This window comes from Macaca nemestrina, chromosome 12 (genome assembly GCF_043159975.1).
Source record: "Macaca nemestrina isolate mMacNem1 chromosome 12, mMacNem.hap1, whole genome shotgun sequence".
Classification (NCBI taxonomy): Eukaryota; Metazoa; Chordata; class Mammalia; order Primates; family Cercopithecidae; genus Macaca; species Macaca nemestrina.
In genome coordinates, this window is record NC_092136.1 from 56,266,554 (window position 1) to 56,285,275 (window position 18,722).

An 18,722-nucleotide genomic window follows, 5' to 3' on the forward strand; every position below is an offset into this window, starting at 1 on the left:
AGTCCTCACACAAAATTGAAGAGGTAAGCTCACAATGAATGTGTAGAATGACTAGGGGAAAGGATTTTTTTTTTTTTTCTGAAGACAAGGGTTTGCTCTGTTGCCCAGGCTGGAGTGCAGTGGTGCTTTCATGGCTCACTGCAACTTCCCCTTCTGGGCTCAAGCAATTCTCCCACCTCAGCCTCTTGAGTAGCCAAGACTACAGGCAAGTGCCACTAGTCCTGGTGAATTTTTGTATTTTTTGTAGAGACCAGGTCTCACCATGTTGCCCAGGCTGGTCTTGAACTCCTGAGCTCAAGTGATCCACCTACCTCAGCCTCCCAAAGTGTTGGGATTACAGGTGTGAGCCACTGCACCTGGCTGAAGGATTTTTTTTTTTTTTAAGTTGAAAGCAAGACTCAGTGCTAGAGCCGTTTCCTCTATGAAGCCTTTCCTGACTCTCCATTCCCTACTCCAGACTTTCCACCGCACCCAGCACAGACTATGTAACACTCTTACTTTGTTACTTGTCTAGTTTTCATACTGCTCAGGGCTGGGTCCAAACTGTATTTGTCTTCAGAGCTCCAGCAACCAGCACTGTGCCTTGGCCCCTGAGAAAGTGCTTAATAAATGTTTCTGGAATAATTTAATGAAAATCCAGTGATCTTTAAAACAAAAGTGCCAAAATATGTGAAAAACCCAGGCCCTGCCTCTTCAAGCTGAGAACATGGCACAATATTATGGTTTAACTGTAGCAACATCCTAACTGAAATTTTAAGTGACTGTTCTGATTTTTAAAATTTCACGCTCCTCTGAGTACAGCACACACTGTACTGGAGAGATGGGTTACACCCGCCTGCCCCAGGCCATATCTAATTCAAATTTCCAGTTCCTTTCTCCAACCAATGTTGTTTCCAACTAATGTTGCTAGGCAACTTTTGCAGAATCCACATGCTTGTGGTAATGTTGTAAGAACTGAGTAAAAATCTTGCCTCTAGCTTCTGGGATAACAAACCTAACCCGTTTATCCTCCTTAGACTCATGACTTAGCACATAAAGGGCTTTAAAACTATTTTCAACCGGTTCACCTTCCTTAGCAACAAAACAAGCAAGATTCTTGCCCTGAAGATTTAAAACTGAGATTTCTAAGTCACCTTCTCAAGTATTTTTAACACATATAGCACATGAATATGCATGCATATTCCTATTAACATGAGCCTTGCACTTTGAATGAAATCCTTCAGAACTAGGAACCAACTTTTCTCAGTGATACAAAGCCTTCAGGAATGTTTCTTAAGACTAGTCAGCCATTACCGAAAGCTGAATCTTTTCTATTAATATGCTCTTTGTTCTGGAGAAGTAATCAGTTTCTCTAAAGAGCCTACTCTGATAGATTTCTAACTTTAAAAAAAGACACATTAGTCAAATGTCAGTTTTTCACTTAAAAGACAAATAATATGCTTAAAGAGTTCAACTTTATTCATCTTCCTTGTTATCTTTACCTTTCCCCTTCTGCTTGTTCTCGCAGCAAGTCTCACTTTATTTCAACCCAGCTCTGTTACCAGCTGCCTATTGGCCTCAGGAATACAAATCTCAGGCTAGAATGCGGGAACTCCTAGACTGCTCCTGTTTGACTTCCCAGGTATAAATTAGATTTCTCTACTTTGTCACTTGCCTTAATAATCTCTGATGGATGTGATTATTTGACCATTTCACCACATGTTCATCAGCACACCCTGAGAGTACAGTGCAGTCAAAGTCAATTCTTCCGTAATTATTCAGTTTTTTTGTTTGTTTGTTTTGTTTTTTGTTTTTCTGAGACGGAGTCTCGCTCTGTCGCCCAGGCTGGAGTGCAGTGGTGCGATCTCGGCTCCCTGCGAGCACCGCCTCCCGGGTTCACACCATTCTCCTGCCTCAGCCTCCCGAGTAGCTGGGACTACAGGTGCCCACCATCATGCCTGGCTAATGTTTTGTATTTTTAGTAGAGATAGGGTTTCACTGTGTTAGCCAGGATGGTCTCGATTTCCTGACCTCATGATCCACCCGCCTTGGCCTCCCAAAGTGCTGGGATTACAGGCGTGAGCCACCGCGCCCGGCCAATTGTTCAGTTTATTAAATGTGAGACTAGCATTCTCTCTTGCGAATAGTGTTCAATAAATATAAGTGTGCTTTCTGGTTTGGCATGGTGGCTCACTCCTGTAATCTCAGCACTTTGGGAGGCCAAGATAGGAGGATTCCTTGAGCCCAGGAGTTGGAGACCAGCCTGGGCAACATAGGGAGACACCCTCTCTACAAAAAATTTAAAAAATTAGCCCGGCATGGTGGCGTGCGCCTGTGGTCCCAGCTATTCTGGAGGCTGAGGTGGGAGGATTGCTTGGGCCTGGGAGGTAGAGGTTGCAGTGAACCGTGATCACATCACTGCATTCTAGCCTAGGCAACAGAGCAACACCCTGTTGGGGGGAAAAAAAAAGTTACAAGTATACTTTCAATTATAGCAATGTTGTTTGAGAAAAACTCATAATTGTTAATGGCTTTATAGTCAGTAATTGCAATATATGACTCCTGACGTCCCCAAAATAAGTTTACTTAATATGGATGGGCTTGAGTTTATGCACAACCAGCTAAGAAGAGCAAATCAGAATAGAGTATCTTTGTAATAAGAACTTGACAAGCATAACCCAGGAAAAACAACCAATTAAGAGCTTGTATTTTAATAAAATAAACATTTCTTGTCATGCTGAATTAATCTTTAAGGACTACTAACATGCAATTTCCATGCATCGTTCTGATATTTATTTAAGATAGATCAAGGACAGATCATTGTATCCTTTGGATATGGGCATATCAATTGTATGGATTCTATACAAAATGTCTGAAGATCTGAGATTTTCATTCAGGTTTTGCTTGGGGTCTTCAGCTAGGAGAGACCATGGTAGGGTACTTAAAGGTTGTGTCCGTTCATATATGAAACAGCTGTAACCAGCCTTATTTGTGAAAGGAGCCCTTAGGCCTACTCCTAGTTATTTCAGCAGTTCTCAGTCTTACACAGGGCCCCTAATCTTGAAACACTTCATAGTCCACTGCAATAGGTCAGGCAGTGGTACTAATGCAAGATTTTTCCCAAGAGAAAATACCACTGACCATTTCATTCCTAGATAAGGGAGTAGTTCTCAACCAAGGTATTTTAAAATTATAGCTCTCTGAAGCATTTAGCTAAAACATTAGCAAATAACCCCTTCCTATTTGCTATTTTGTAATTCTTTTCTATTGCAATGGAACTGAATAGCCCCATTTTCTCCAATATTCCTTTTTTTATTTCCTTTACAGAGGCACAAATGTTGCTGTTCTCTATATTTTTAATGAGTTTCAATAACTGAAAAGTTCACTTCACAGAAATATCATAAACACAGGCAACTGTGAGTGCCCAACAGAGTACGGGCACTCATTAAATATTCAAGGAATTGATTAATTGCCTCTCCTTTTGGGTTAGTGACATACACAGGAAATGACCTGAATGACCACAAGGACTGCCAGTTGTTTGCTGGCCACATTGTGATTATTTAAACTGGCTTTGTTCAGATTACTGCAGCACAAAAGATGTGATGACTCTTCTCCAGTGAGTCAAGGGGCCCTGTCTCATTAGGGGAGGGAAAGGAGGTAAGACAGACATCCCATGCTGGTCTTTTGTTAGCAACAGGAGTGTGTTTAGGTATTGCTGTGTTTTGATGACTCAGTGGTGAGTCAACTTTAAAGTTCTATAAAAGGCCTTGTTCAGCTCAGACAGGATTGAGAGATGACCTCATCCAGTATCTAGTTGGGTAGAGAGTAACCAGTTGTGTGTGACATGATAAGCCGATAAGCCGATTGGGAGTGTATACAAGAAAAAAAAGTACTGGTGAGGATGAACTAGTTTCTAACTACAGAAATCAACTCTGCTTGGCAGTCCTCTATTGAGTGTCTACTATGTTCAAGCATCTATCCTACCAACTGCACATTTGCTTAATACAGGTCAGAATATGAGAAATGCCCTAAGTGCTACAAAGAGCTGGGGTGCCTTTGCAGGAGCTGGGAGAGGGGAGAACATTTTGGTGCCAACTATATGATAGGCACTGAACCAGATGCTTTACATACTTATTTAATCTTTACAGAAACTCTGTAAGAGAGTTATTTTTATTCACATTTTACAGATGAAAAGGAAACACAGGTTAAAAAATGCCTTCATCATACAATCATAGAACTAGTATTACTGAGACTGCATTTCTGAAACTTTATTTTTAATTTCAAAATTTAAAAATTTTTAAATTTATCCATCCAATGACCTATCAATATTTTTTATTTTAGTTTTTTTTTTTTTTTTTTTTTTTTTTGAGATAGGGTCTCCATCACCCAGGCTGGAGTGCAGTGGCACGATCATGGCTTACTGCAGCCTCAATCTCCTGGAACCAAGCAATCCTCCCAGCTCAGCCTCCTGAGTAGCTGGGACTACAGGCACATGCCACCATACCTGGCTAATTAAAAAAAAAAAAAAATTTTTTTTTGTAGAGACGTGGTCTCACTATGTTGCCCAGACCAGTCTCTCACACTCCAAGGGATGCTCCCACCTCAGCCTCTCAAAGTGTGGGGATTGCAGGTATGAGCCACCATGCCCAGCCTTCTGAGACTTTATGACTGCTGACTTAAAGCCTGGTTCTTCCTACCCCAGTAAGAAGGGGGTAAGGTGAAGGGCGAAACAGGGAGATTTGATGAAGGCAGTGTCATGCTGGACCCAGCTGGTAGGCCAGGCTAGTGGAGCAGTGTGATGTCTAGAGTCATCCTTCCAGGTAGCCCAGCACACAACTTGATGGTGTGAATGGGGACAATGGGATCCAGAGGGAGTCAGACTTGTATCTTATTTTTTTGTTTCATCATAAAACCCAAATGTATTTTAAACTCTAAAATCGAGAGGAAAGATTACAAAGATTGATATCAGAAAGTAAAGTAAGGGATGAAGAAGTGGTAGAGGGTTGGAGGGAAGTGCTAGTTTAAATAGTGAAATCAAGGAATGCTTTTCTGAGGAAGTGGCATTTGAGCAGGAACCTGAAGGAGTGAGAAAATCAGCCACATGGAGATCTGGGAGAAAGTTTACAAAACCAAAAATTGGCATTGTTTATTATACTCCGTATTGGAAACCACCCAAATTTCCATTAAATACTAAGTAACTATAGTTTGCAAAATAATGAGCTGGAACTATATGTACAAAATGAAAAGATGTCTATAAGATAATGGAGAAAAGGGCCAGTTGTGGTGGCTCACGCCTGTAATCCCAGCACCTTGGGAGGCCAAGGCACATGGATCACTTTAGGTCAGGAGTTCTAGACCAGCCTGATCAACATGGTAAAACCCAGACCATACTAAAATTACAAAAATTAGCCAGGTGTGGTGGTGCATGCCTGTAATCCCAGCTACTCGGGAGGCTGAGGTGAGAGAATCACTTGAACCCTGGAGGCGGAGGTTGCAGTGAGCTGAGATTGTACCACTGCACTCCAGCCTGGGTGACAGAGTGAGACTGTGTCTCAAAAAACAAACAAACAAAAACATATAATGGAGAAAAGTTGCAAAACTGTATAGTGATTCCATTAAAACAAACAAATGAGAAAATTAACCTAAAGCAAACATATTTGTCACAGGGAGAATATCTGAAGAAATACAAAAAATTGAAAATTGGGCTGGGCACGGTGGCTCACATCTGTAATGCCAGCACTTTGGGAGGCCGAGGCGGGTGGATCACTTGAGGTCAGGAGTTCCAGACCAGCCTGGCCAACATGGTGAAACCCTGTCTGTACCAAAAATACAAAAATTAGCTGAGTGTGATGGTGCATGCCTGTAATTCCAGCTAGCTACTGGAGAAGGTGAGGTACAAAAATCGCTTGAATCTGGGAGGTAGAGGTTGAAGTGAGCCAAGATCATGCCACTGCACTCCAGCCTGGGTGACAGAGTGAGACTGTCTAAAAACAAAACAAAACAAAAATTGAAAATTGGATGGTTGGAAGCAAGATGGCTGTATAGAAGCCTCCATCAATCATCCTCCCCACAGGAACACCAAACTGAATAATTATCTACACAAAAAAGCACCATCATAAGAACCAAAAATCAGATGAGCGATCATAGTACCTGGTTTTAACTTCATGTCACTGAAAGAGCCACTGAAGAGGGTAAGAAATACAGTCTTGAATTGTACAGTCTTGACAGGACCCTTCCCCCACTCCCCAGCAGCTGCTGCATGGCACAGAGAGACAATCTGTGTGCTTCAGGGAGGGCGAGTGCAGCGATTGTGGGATTTTGCATTGGAACACAGTGCTACCAACACTGGGCAGAACTCCACCAGTGCCCGTAGAGGCAGCATTAGACCAGCCTTACCCAGAGGGGAATCACTCATCCTAGGGGTCAGGACTTGAGTTTTGCCAAGCCTTGCCACCACAGGCTAATGTTCTCTGGGGTCCTAAATAAAATTGGAAGGCTGTCTAGGCCACAAGGACTGCAAATCTTAGGCAAGGCTTAGTCCTGTGTTGGTCTCAGAGCCAGTGGATTTGGGAGCCATACAATTTAGTAAGACACCAGCTGGGGCAGTCAAGGGAGTACTTGTGCCACCCCTCCTTCAAGTTCAGGCAACACAGTTTGCAAATCCAAAAGAGACCCCTTCCTTCCACTTGAGGAGAGAGAAGAGTAAAGAAAACTTTGTCTTGCAACTTGGATGCCAGCTCAACCACATTAGGAAAGGGCGCTGGGCAGAGTTGTGAGGCCCCCATTCTAGGACCTAGCTCCTAGATGACATTTCTAGACACAACCTGGGCTAGAAGGGAACCTGCTGCCTTGAAGGGAAGGACCCAGTCCTGGCAAGATTTATCACCAGCTAACTTAAGAACCTTATATAAGCAGCAGTGGTAACCAAGTAGTACATGCTGTGAGCCTTCAGTGAGACTAAGATGTGCCAGCTTCAGGTCTGACCCAGCACAGGAGTAGGGGTGGTGGCCACAGGGGTGCTTGTTTAACCTCTCCACCGTCTAGGCAGCACAGCACAGAGAGAGAGAGAGAGAGATGCTGTTTGTTTGGGAGAAAGTATGGGGTCAGGTGCAGTGGCTCATGCCTGTAATCTCAGCATTTCGAGAGGCTGAGGCAGGTGGATCAGTTAAGGCCAGGAGTTCAAGACCAGCCTGGGCAACATAGCAAAAACCTGTCTCTACTAAAAATACAAATATTAGCTGGGCATGGTGGCGCACGCCTATAATCCCAGCTACTCGGGAGGCTGAGGCATAAGAATTGCTTGAACCCAGGAGGCGCAGGTTGCAGTGAGCCCAGATTGCACCACTGTATTCCACCCTGGGTGACAGAGTGAGACCCTGTGAGAAAAGAAAGAAAGAGAGAAGAGAGAAAGAGAGGAAGGGAGGAAGGGGGGAAGGGGAGGAAAAAAGGAAAAGAAAAGAAAAGAAAAGAAAAGAAGGAATATAATATATGAGCAAAGAACAAGAGTCTCTGCCTGATAATCCAAAGACTTCTTCCAGGCCTTATTCAAGGTAACCAAGGTGGTACCTCTATGAGTCTGCAAGAACTATGGCGTTACTGGGTTACATTGTGGGTTACCCACTAATGGCCCGCTAATGACCAAAAACTTAAGTCACAACACTCAAGTCTCTTCAAATACCTGGAAAGCCTTCCCAAAAAGGACAGGTACAAACAAGCCCAGATTATGAAGGATACAATAAATACCTAGCTCTTCAATGTCCAGACACTGACAAACATCCGCAGGAATCAAGACCATCCAGGGAAATCGACATCAGGGACTAATCCCAGAGAGAGAGAGAAATTTGACCTTTCAGACAGAGAATTCAAAATAGCTGTCTTGAAGAAACTCGAAGAAATTCAAGATAACACAGAGAAGGAACTCAGAATCCATTAGATAAATTTAACAAAGAAATAGAAATAATTAAAAAGAATTGAGCAGAAAGCCTAAAGCCAAAAAAAAATGCATTTGACATACTGAAAAACTTATCAGAGTATTTTAATAGCAGAATTGATCAAGCAGAAGAATTAGTGAACTTGAAGATAGGCTGTTCTAAAATACACAGTCAAAAAGGTCCTGCAGAGCTGAGCAGTCAAGATGTGTGACTTCACCGAAGACCAGACCACAGAGTTCAAGGAGACTTTCCAGCTGTTTGACCGAACAGGTGAAGGCAAGATCCTGTACAGCCAGTGTGGGGAGGTGATGAGGGCCCTGGGCCAGAACCCTACCAACACCAAGGTGCTCAAGGTCCTGGGGAATCCCAAGAGTGATGAGATGAATGTGAAGGTGCTGGACTTTGAGCACTTTCTGCCCATGCTGCAGACAGTGGCCAAGAACAAGGACCAGGGCACCTATGAGGATTATGTTGAAGGACTTTGGGTGTCTGACAAGGAAGGAAATGGCACCATCATGGGTGCTGAAATCCGTCATGTTCTTGTCACACTGGGTGAGAAGATGACAGAGGAAGAAGTAGAGATGCTGGTGGCAGGGCATGAGGACAGCAATGGTTGTATCAACTAGGAAGAGCTCGTCCACATGGTGCTGAATGGCTGAGGACCTTCCCAGTCTCCCCAGAGTCTGTGCCTTTCCCTGTGTGAATTTTGTATCTACCCTGAAGTTTCCCTAGGCTCTCTTGTCTCAGCACCTTTCCCATCTTGTCTCCCTTGGATGATGTTTGCCATCAGCATTCACCAAATAAACTTGCTTTCTGTACCCTCAAAAAGAAAAAAAAAAAAAAAAGAAAGAAAATACACAGTCAGGGGAGACAAAAGAAAAAAGAATAAAAAAGAATGACACATGCCTACAAGAGCTAGAAAATAGCCTCAAAAGGGCAAATCTAAGAGTTATTGGCTTTAAAGAGGGGTGGAGAGAGAGGTGGGGTTCATTCAAAGGAATAATAATAGAGAACTTTCCAAACCTAGAGAAAGATATCAATATTCAAGTATAAGAAGGTTATAGAATACCAAGCAGGTTTAACTCAAAGAAGACTACTTTAAGGCATTTAATATTCAGACTCCCAAAGGTCAAGGATAAAGAAAGGATTCTAAAACCAGCAAGAGAAAATAAACAAATAACATACGATGGAGCTCCAATAGGTCTGGCTGCAGACTTTTCGATGGAAATCTTACAGGTCAGGAGAGAGTGGCATGACAATATTTAAAATGCTGAAGGAAAAAAAACTTTTACCCTAGAATAGTATTACTTTATCTGATGAAAATATCCTTCAAACATGAAGGAGAGGTAAAGACTTTCCTGGACAAGCAAAAGCTGAAGGATTTCATCAACACAAGACCTATCCTATAAGAAATGCTAAAAAGAGTTCTTCAATCTGAAAGAAAATAATGTTAATGAGCAATAAGAAATCATCCAGGCCAAGGTGGGAGAATTGCTTGAATCCAAGAGTTTGAGATCAGCCTGGGCAATGCAGTGAGACTCCATCACTACCAAAAAAAAAATTGTTTTAATTGGCTGGGCATAGTGGCTCATGCCTGTAATCCCAGCACTTTGGGAGGCTGAGGCAGGAGGATCACTTAAGGCTAGGAGGCTACAGTGAGCTATAATCAAGCAACTGGACTGTAGCGTGGGTGATAAAGTGAGACATTGTCAAAAAAATAAAAAATAATAATAAATAAATAAATAATCTGAAGGTACAAAACTTACTGGTAACAATAAGTACTACACAGAAAAACACAGAATATAATAACACTGTCGTTGTGGTATGTAAACTACTCATATTTTAAGTAGAAAAACAAAAAGACGAACCAATCAAAAATAATTATTACGGGCTGGGTGCGGTGACTCACACCTGTAATCCCAGCACTTTAGGAGGCCAAGGCGGGTGGATCACGAGGTCAGGAGATGGAGACAAACCTGGTTAACATGGTGAAACCCCATCTCTACTAAAAATACAAAAATTAGCTGGGCATAGTGGCACACGCCTATAATCCCAGCTACTCGGGAGGCTGAAGCAGGAGAATCACTTGAACCCGGGAGGCAGAGGTTGCAGCGAGCTGAGATCATGCCACTGCACTTCAGCCTGGGCAACAGAGTGAGATTCTGTCTCCAAATAATAATAATAATAATAATAATAATAATAATAACAACAACAACTTTTCAAGACATAGACAGCACAATAAGATATAAATAGAAACAACAAAAAGTTAGTATGTGGGGAGACAAAGTTAAAGTTTGTATTAGTTTTTATTAGTTTCCTTTTTGTTTATTAGTTTACACAATTAGTGTTAAATTGTCATCAGTTTAAAATAATGGGTTATAAGATATTATTTGTAAGCCTCATGGTAACCTGAAATCTAAAAGCATACAATGGATACACAAAAAATAACAAACAAGAAATTAAAACATACCACCAGAGAAAATCACCTTCTCTAAAAGGAAGACAGGAAGGAAGGAAAGAAGGAAGAGAAGACCACAAAACAACCAGAAGACAAATAACAAAATGGCAGGAGTAAGTCCTTACTTATCAATAATTGCATTGAATGTAAATGGACTAAGCTCTCCAATCAAAAGACGCAGAATGGCTGAATGGATTTAAAAAGATAAAAAGACTCAATGATCTGTTGCCTACAAGAAACACACTTCACCTATAAAGACACACATAAACTGAAAATAAAGGGATGGAAAAAGATGTTTTATGCAGATGGAAACTAAAAAAAGCAGAAATAGCTATACTTAGACAAAACAGATTTCAAGACAAAATCTAGGCTGGGTGTGGTGGCTCACACCTGTAATCTGAGCACTTTGGGAGGCTGAGGCGGACAGATCACCTGAGGTCAGGAGTTCAAGACCAGCGTGGCCAACATAGTGAAATCCCATCTCTACTAAAAATACAAAAATTAGCCTGGCATGGTGGCACACACCTGTAATCCCAGCTACTCAGGAGGCTGAGGCAGGAAAATTGCTTGAACCCAGGAGGTGGAGGTTGAAGTGAACTGAGATTGCACCACTGCACTCCAGCCTGGGCAACAGAGTGAGACTCTGTCTCAAAAGAAAAAAGACAAAAACTATAAAAAGAGACAAAGAAGGTCATTATATAATGATAAAGGGGTCAATTTGGCAAGAGAATATAACAATTGTAAATATATATGCACCCAACACTGGAGCACCCAGATATATAAAGCAAATATTATTGGAGCTAAAGAGAGAGACAGACTCCACTACAATAATAGCACAAGATTTCAACACCCCACTTTCAGCATTGGACAGATCATCCAGACAGAAAATCAACAAAGAAACATCAGACTTAATCTGCACTATGGATCAAATGGACCTAATAGATATTTAGAACATTTCACACAATGGTTACAGAATACACATTCTTCTCCTCAGCACATGGATAATTCCCAAGGATAGCTCCTGTTAGGTCACAAAACAAGTCTTAAAGCATTAAAACAATTGAAATAATATCAAGGATCTTCTCTGACCACAATGAAATAAAACTAGAAATCAATAACAAGAGGAATTTTTGAAACTATACAAACACATGAAAATTAAACAATATGCCCCTGAATAACCAGTGGGTCAACTAAGAAATTAATAAGAAAATTAAAAAATTTATTGAAACAATAATGGAAACACAACATATCAAAACCTGTGGGATACAGTGAAAGCAGTACTAAGAGGGAAGTTTATGGCTGTAAGTGCCTACATCAAAAAAGATAAAAAGGCTGGGTGCAGTGGCTCATGCCTGTAATTCCAGCACTTTGGGAGGCTGAGGTGGGTGGATTGCTTGAGCTCAGGAGTTTGAGACCAGCCTGGGCAACATGGGAAAACCCTATCTCTACTAAAAATACCAAAAATATTATCCAGGCATGGTGGCACATATCTGTAGTCCCAGCTACTTGGGCAGCTGAGGCATGTGAATTTCTTGGACCTGGGAGGCGGAGGTTGCAGTGAGCCAAAATTGGCCACTGCGCTGCAGCCTGGGTGACTGAGTGAGACTCTGTCTCAAACAAACAAATGAACAAACATACAAACTTCAAGTAAACGACCTAATGATGCCTCTTAAAGAACTAGAAAAGCAGGAGCAAACCAAACCCAAAGTTAGTAGAAGAAAATAAATAATAAAGACCAGAGCAGAAATAAATGAAATTGAAACAAATAAAACAATACAGAGGATAAAGACAAAAAGTTCATTTTTTGGAAAGATAAACAAAATGATAAACCTTTAGCCAGACTAAGAAAAAAAGAGAGAAGACTGAAATAAAATGAGAGAGGAAAAAGGAGATGTTACACATGATACCAAGAAATTCAAAGGATCCTAGGTACTACTATGAGTAAGTATATGCCAATAAATTGGAAAACCTAGAAAAAAAGATAAATTTCTAGATACATGCAACCTACTGAGTTGAACCATGAATAAATTCAAAACTTTAACAAACCAATAATAAGTAACAAGTTCAAAGCCAAAATAAAAAGTCTGCCAGCAAAGAATAGCCTGGGACTCAATAGCTTCACTGATGAATTTTACCAAAGATTTAAATAACTAATATCAATCCTACTCAAACTATTTTAAAAATTTGAGGAGGAGGGAATACTTTCAAACTCATTCCATGAGGCCATTATTACCCTGATAGCAAAACCAGACAAAGACACATAAAAAAGAAAAAGAAAGAGAGAAAGAAAAAGAAAGATAAAGAAAGAAAGAAAGAAAGAAAGAAAGAAAAGAAAGAAAGAAAGAAAGAAAGAAAGAAAGAAAGAAAGAAAGAAAGAAAGAAAGAAAGAAAGAAAGAAAGAAAGAAAGAAAGAAAAAGAAAGGGAAAGAAAGAGAAAGAAAGAAGGGAGGGAGGGAGGGAGGGAAGGAAGGAAGAAAGAAAGAAAACAACAGGCCAATATCCCTGATGAACATTGATGCAAAAATCTTCAACCAAATACTATTAGGTTGGTGCAAAAGTAACTGTGGTTTCAGACTTTGAACTTTAAATCATTATAACTAGGCTCAAACACATCTTTATTAATCAAAACAGGAACCATTACAATCAACACATTTTTTGCCAATGAGAAATGTTTGTTTATTCCTATATTGTAAAAATCCATGTTTCAGGATTCAATAAACCCTTGGAAATCATTTTCTGCATCCTACTGGTTGTGGGAGTGTTTTCCCTACAAAAAGTTGTTGAGATGCTTGAAGAAGTGGTAGTCAGTTGATGAGAGGTCAGGTGAGTATGGCAGATAAGGCAAAACTTCATAGCCCAATTCGCTCAACTTTTGAAGTGTTGGTTGTGTGACGTGTGTTTGGGTGTTGTCGTGGAGAAGAATTGGGCCCTTTCTGTTGACCAATGCTGCCTGCAGTTGTTGCAGTTTTTGGTGCATCTCATCTGTTTGCTGAGCATACTTCTCAGATGTAATGGTTTTGCCGGGATTCAGAAAGCTATAGTGAATCAGACCAGCAGCAGACCACCAAACAGTGGCTGTGACCTTTTTTGGTGCAAATTTGGCTTTGGGAAGTGCTTCGGAGCTTCTTCTCAGTCCAACCACTAAGCTGGTCATCGCCAGTTGTATAAAATCCACTTTTTGTCACATGTCACAATCCGATCAAGAAATGGTTCACTGTTATTGCATAGAATAAGAGAAAACAACATTTCAGAACAACATTTTTAAAATTTTTTGCTCAGCTCATGAAGGACCCACTTATCAAGACCCCTTTTTTTTTCACCTTTCCAATTTGCTTCAAATGCCAAATGACCATAGAATAGTTGACATTGAGTTCTTTGGCAACTTCTCGTGTAGTTGTAAGAGGATCAGCTTTGATGACTGCTGTCAATTGGTCATTGTCAACTTCTGATGGCTGGCCACTACACTCCTCATCTTCAAGGCTCTTGTCTCCTTTGCAAAACTTCTTGAACTACGACTGTACTGTACATTCATTAGCAGTTCCTGGGCCAAATGCCTTATTGATATTATGAGTTTTCTTGCTGCTTTATGACCCATTTTGAACGCAAATAAGAAAATTGCTCGAATTTGCTTTTTGTCTAACATCATTTCCATAGTCTAAAATAAACATAAAATAAACAGCAAATAATAAGTCATTAGCAAGAAAACATAAAGCGAGAAATGTCCATTAAAATGATGTATAACATAACCACATTTATTGAAGAATGTATTCCAGTATCAAATGGCAAATTCCAACAATGCAAAAACTGCAGTACTTTCGCACTCACCTTAATAGCAAACTGAATTCAATAACACATTAAAAAGATCATTCATCATGACCAAGTGAGATTTATCCCAGGGATGCAAGGATGGTTTGTCATATGCAAATCAATCAATGTGATACATCATATCTACAGAATGAGGGACAAAACTATACTATCATTTCAATTCACGCTGAAAATGCATTTGATAAAATTCAACATCCTTTCATGATAACAACCCTAAAAAACCTGGGTATAGAAGGAACATACTTAGGCTGGGCACCATGGCTCACGCCTGAAATCCCAGCACTTTGGGAGGCCAAGGTAGGTGGATCCCTTGAGGTCAGGAATTCGAGACTGGCCTGACCAACATGGTGAAACCCAGTAGAGATTTTAGAAATCTTACTAAAAATACAAAAAAATTAGCCAAGCATGGTGGTGTATACCTGTGATCCCAGCTACTCAGGAGGCTGAGGCAGGAGAATCACTTGAACCCAGGAGGCAGAGGTTGCAGTGAGCCGAGATTGCACAATTACACTCCAGCCTGGGCCACAAGAGTGAAACTCTGTCTTAAAAAAAAAAAAAAAGAACATACTTCAACATAGCCCTACATGACAGACCCACAGCTAGTATCATACTCAATGATGAAAAACTGAAAGTCTTTCTTCTAAGATCTGGAGCACGACAAGGATGCCCACTTTCATCACTGTTACTCAACACAGCACTGGAAGTCCTAGCTAGAGCAATCAGACAAGAGAAAGAAAGAAAGGGCATCCAAATTGGAAAGGAAGAAATCAAATTATCTTTGTTTGCAGATGATAGGATCTTATATTTAGTAAAACCTAGAGACACCACTGAAAAATTATCAGAACAGATATACAAATTCAGTAAACTTGCAGGAAATAAAACAATATACAAAAGTCAACATGCAAAATCAACATATATCAGTACACACAGCTATTATTAGGTTAAAAAAAAAAAGAGAACATGACATATAAAAATCATTTCTAGGCCAGGCATGGTGGCTCAAACCTGTAATCCCAGCACTTTGGGAGGCAGAGGCGGGTGGATCACGAGGTCAGGCGTTCAAGACCAGCCTTGCCAACATGGTGAAACCCTGTGTCTACTAAATATACAAAAATTAGCCCGGCATGGTAGTGTGCACCTATAGTCCAAGCTGCTCGGGAGGCTGAGGCAAGAGAATCACTTGAACCTGGGGGGCAAAGATTGCGGTGAGCTGAGATCGCACCACTGCACTCCAGCCTAGGCAACAGAGTGAAATTTCATCTCAAATAAATAAATAAATAAATAAAATTAAAATAAATTTAAAAATCGGCCAGGTGCAGTGGCTCACACCTGTAATCCTGGCACTTTGGGAGGCTGAGGTGGGTGGATCACGAGGTCAGGAGTTCAAGACCATCCTGGCCAACGTGGTGAAATGCCATCTCTACTAAAAATACAAAAATTAGCTGGGGATGGCGGCATGTGTCTGTAATCCCAGCTACTTGGGAGGCTGAGGCAGAAGAATTGCTTGAACCCGGGAAGTGGAGGTTGCAGTGAGCCAAGATTGTGCCACTGCACTCCAGCCTGAGTGACATCTCTTAAAAAAAAAAACAAAAAACCGAAAAGAGTATAGTTGGATTGTTTATAACACAAAGGATAAAGGATAAATGCTTGAGGGGATGGATGCCTCATTTCCGCTGATGTGACTATTACACATTGTTTGGCTGTATCAAAATATTCCATATGCCCTGTAAACACATATACCTACTATATACCCTTAAAAATTAAGAATAAAATTTTTATAAGTAAATTTTAAGCGTTGTCAAAAAATCTGACTTCTAAGAGTTGTTGCATGGATTGAATGAGAGAACAATGAGTCAAAGTGCTTAGGTGCATACTAAAGACAGAGCCAGAAGGAAGGTCTTGTCATCTCTAAGACAGGATAGGGCAGACAGAATTATGACATGAGTCCTGAAGATCCATCCCCTTGCCTTTTCTGATATACTTAGAGCTCTCCTCTCTTTTAAGCCATGTATTCCTGACCCTTCCTCATTTCCTCACATGGCTTTGTCCCTCGTCTAGCTTTGCTCTTGGGAAAGGAGCTTGTACTTCTGTTTTTTAATCTGGTTCCTTCATCTGGAATGACCTTCCCGCCACCCTCAGACAAACAGCTTTGTGCTCTGGCTGCAGTCCGTGGAGAGGTGCTGATAAGGAAGAGGGTTTCCTGGTTCCCTCTGGTTCATTGTAGCCTCACTTCAATGTGGTACAGTGCAATGTCAAGAGCAGTGTCAAAGGCTCTATTGTGTCTCCCCCACCAACCCCATTCTAGCCTCAGAACATTAGGATTGCTCACACACACTCCGGCTGATGTTGACTGCATCACCTGCCTTCCCTTTAAGGTTTGTGTTTTGTTTTGTTTTTCTGAGACAGGGTCTTGCTCTGTCCCCCAGGCTGGAGTGCAGTGGCGCGATCTTGGCTCACTGCAGCCTTCACCTCCCAGGTTCAAGTGATTCTCGTGCCTCAGCCTCCAAAGTAGCTGGGATTACAGGCACAGTCACCACGCCCAGCTAGTTTTTGTATTTTTAGTAGAAATGGGGTTTCACCATGTTGGCCAGGCTGGTCTCAAACTCCTGGCCTCAAGTGATCTGCCCATCTCGGTCTCCCAAAGTGCTGGGATTACAGGTGTGAGCCACTGCACCCGGCCCTATTTAAGGTTTTTGAGGGATTCAAGCTGTAACTGTTTCTGCCCATCCCATCCCCACTCTCAGTCTCCACTACCAAGCTCTCCTGACTTTCAGGGTCTTGTGTGCTTGAAACCAACTGGTAGAAACAATTGGCTCTGTCAGTATGCTTGTCAGCCAATTGTTAGAAACAACACAGCACAGAAAAATCACAAGTATAAAATAAGTGCAAATAAAATAAATATAGAAAGAATATTCTGTGCTCTTGTATTATTTCTAGCAACTATTCATTTGATCATTTTGGATTTCTAGGCTGACCAATCAGGTAATTGATAATAATTCTCTCATCCACTTTAGTATTTTGACTTTTATTCTATTGTCTAATTGCATTAACTAGCACTTCCAGAACAACATTAAATAACAGGTGGTGAGAATCCTTGTCTAGCTCCTGACTTTAATGGGATATTAATAATAATATTGATTGGGCCAGGCACAGTGGCTCATGCCTGTAATCCCAGCACTTTGGGAAGCCGAGGCGGGTGGATCACCTGAGGTCAGAAGTTCGAGACCAACCTGGTCAACATGGTGAAACCCCCATCTCTACAAAAATACAAAAATTAGCCAGGCGTGGTGGCGGGCACCTGTAATTCCAGCTACTGGGGAGGCTGAGGTGAGAGAATCACTTGAACCCTGGAGGCGGAGATTGCAGTAAGCCGAGATCACACCATTGCACTCCAGCCTGGGCAACAGAGGGAGACTTCCTCTAAAAAAAAAAAAAAAGGGAGAGAGTTAGGGCCTTGCATTGGCCTAAGGGAATGTTGTGACAGGTTTGATCTATCCAGGCCATTAAAACATCCTCCATATCAGCAATAAGGCTGTTCTGCTTTCTTATCTCATTTCCATATTCACTGGAGTAGCACTTTTAATCTCCTTCAATAACTTTTCCCTTGTATTTACATCTTAGCTAACTATTTGGTGCAAGAGGCCTAACTTTCAGCCTGTCCCAGCTTTCAACATGCCTTCCTAACTAAGCTTAATTATTTCTAGTTTTTGAGAATGAGAGATGTGTGACTCTTTCATTTGAACACTTAGAGGCCACTGTAGGGTTCCAACTGGCCTAATTTTAGTATTTTTGTGTCTCAGGAAATGAGGAGGTTCCAAGAGAGGGAGACACACAGGGGAACACCCAGTCCATTCAGTAGTCAGAACACACACAACATTTATAGATTAAATTCACCATCTTGTATAGGCATGGTTTATGGCACCCCGAAACAATTACAGTTGTAACATCAAAGATCAGAGATCAACATAACGGATACAATAATAATGACAAAGTTTGAAATATTGCAAACATTACTAAAATGTGACAAAGAAACACGAAATGCGCACATGCTGTTGGAGAAATGGCCTGATAGACTTGCTAAATATAGGGTTGCCACAAACCTTCAATTTGTAAAAATGCAGTATTTGGCTGGGCACAATGGCTCATGCCTGTAATCCCAGCATTTTGGGAAGCTGAGGCAAGTGGATCACTTGAGGCCAAGAGTTCGAGATCACCCTGGGCAACATGGCAAAAAACCGTACCTACTAAAAATACAAAAAATTAGTGGGATGTGGTGATACACACCTGTAATCCCAGCTACTCAGGAGGCTGAGGCAGAAGAATCACTTGAACCTGGGAAGTAGAGGCTGCAGTGAGCCAAGATCACTCCACTGCACTCCAGCCTGAGCAACAGAGCGAGACTCCATCTCAAAAAACAAAAAAAAAATAAAAAAAATAAAAAAATAAAAGAAGACGTCCAAGCACAGGAGGCCCCATTTTATAACAAAACCAGTCCCTGCTTATCTGCAGTTTCACTTTCTGCAGTTTCA

The 18,722-nt window shown here is 41.2% G+C and overlaps 1 protein-coding gene and 1 pseudogene across 1 annotated transcript; one reads left to right on the forward strand and one right to left on the reverse strand.

Annotated features, from left to right (window-relative positions):
* The first annotated feature begins 8,110 nt into the window (after nucleotides 1-8,110).
* Nucleotides 8,111-8,740, forward strand: LOC105488760 (myosin light polypeptide 6-like). Its single transcript, XM_011753159.3, has one exon. The coding sequence runs from the start codon at nucleotides 8,114-8,116 to the stop codon at nucleotides 8,534-8,536; it is 423 nt and encodes a 140-aa protein (XP_011751461.1). The 5' UTR covers nucleotides 8,111-8,113; the 3' UTR covers nucleotides 8,537-8,740.
* A 4,246-nt stretch (nucleotides 8,741-12,986) lies between these two features.
* Nucleotides 12,987-14,020, reverse strand: LOC139357331 (histone-lysine N-methyltransferase SETMAR-like; annotated as a pseudogene).
* Nucleotides 14,021-18,722: the final 4,702 nt, after the last annotated feature.

Bases quoted from the DNA above. Each gene is read 5' to 3' on its own strand.
- LOC105488760 (XM_011753159.3), top strand. From the start codon at position 8,114: ATGTGTGACTTCACCGAAGACCAGACCACAGAGTTCAAGGAGACTTTC.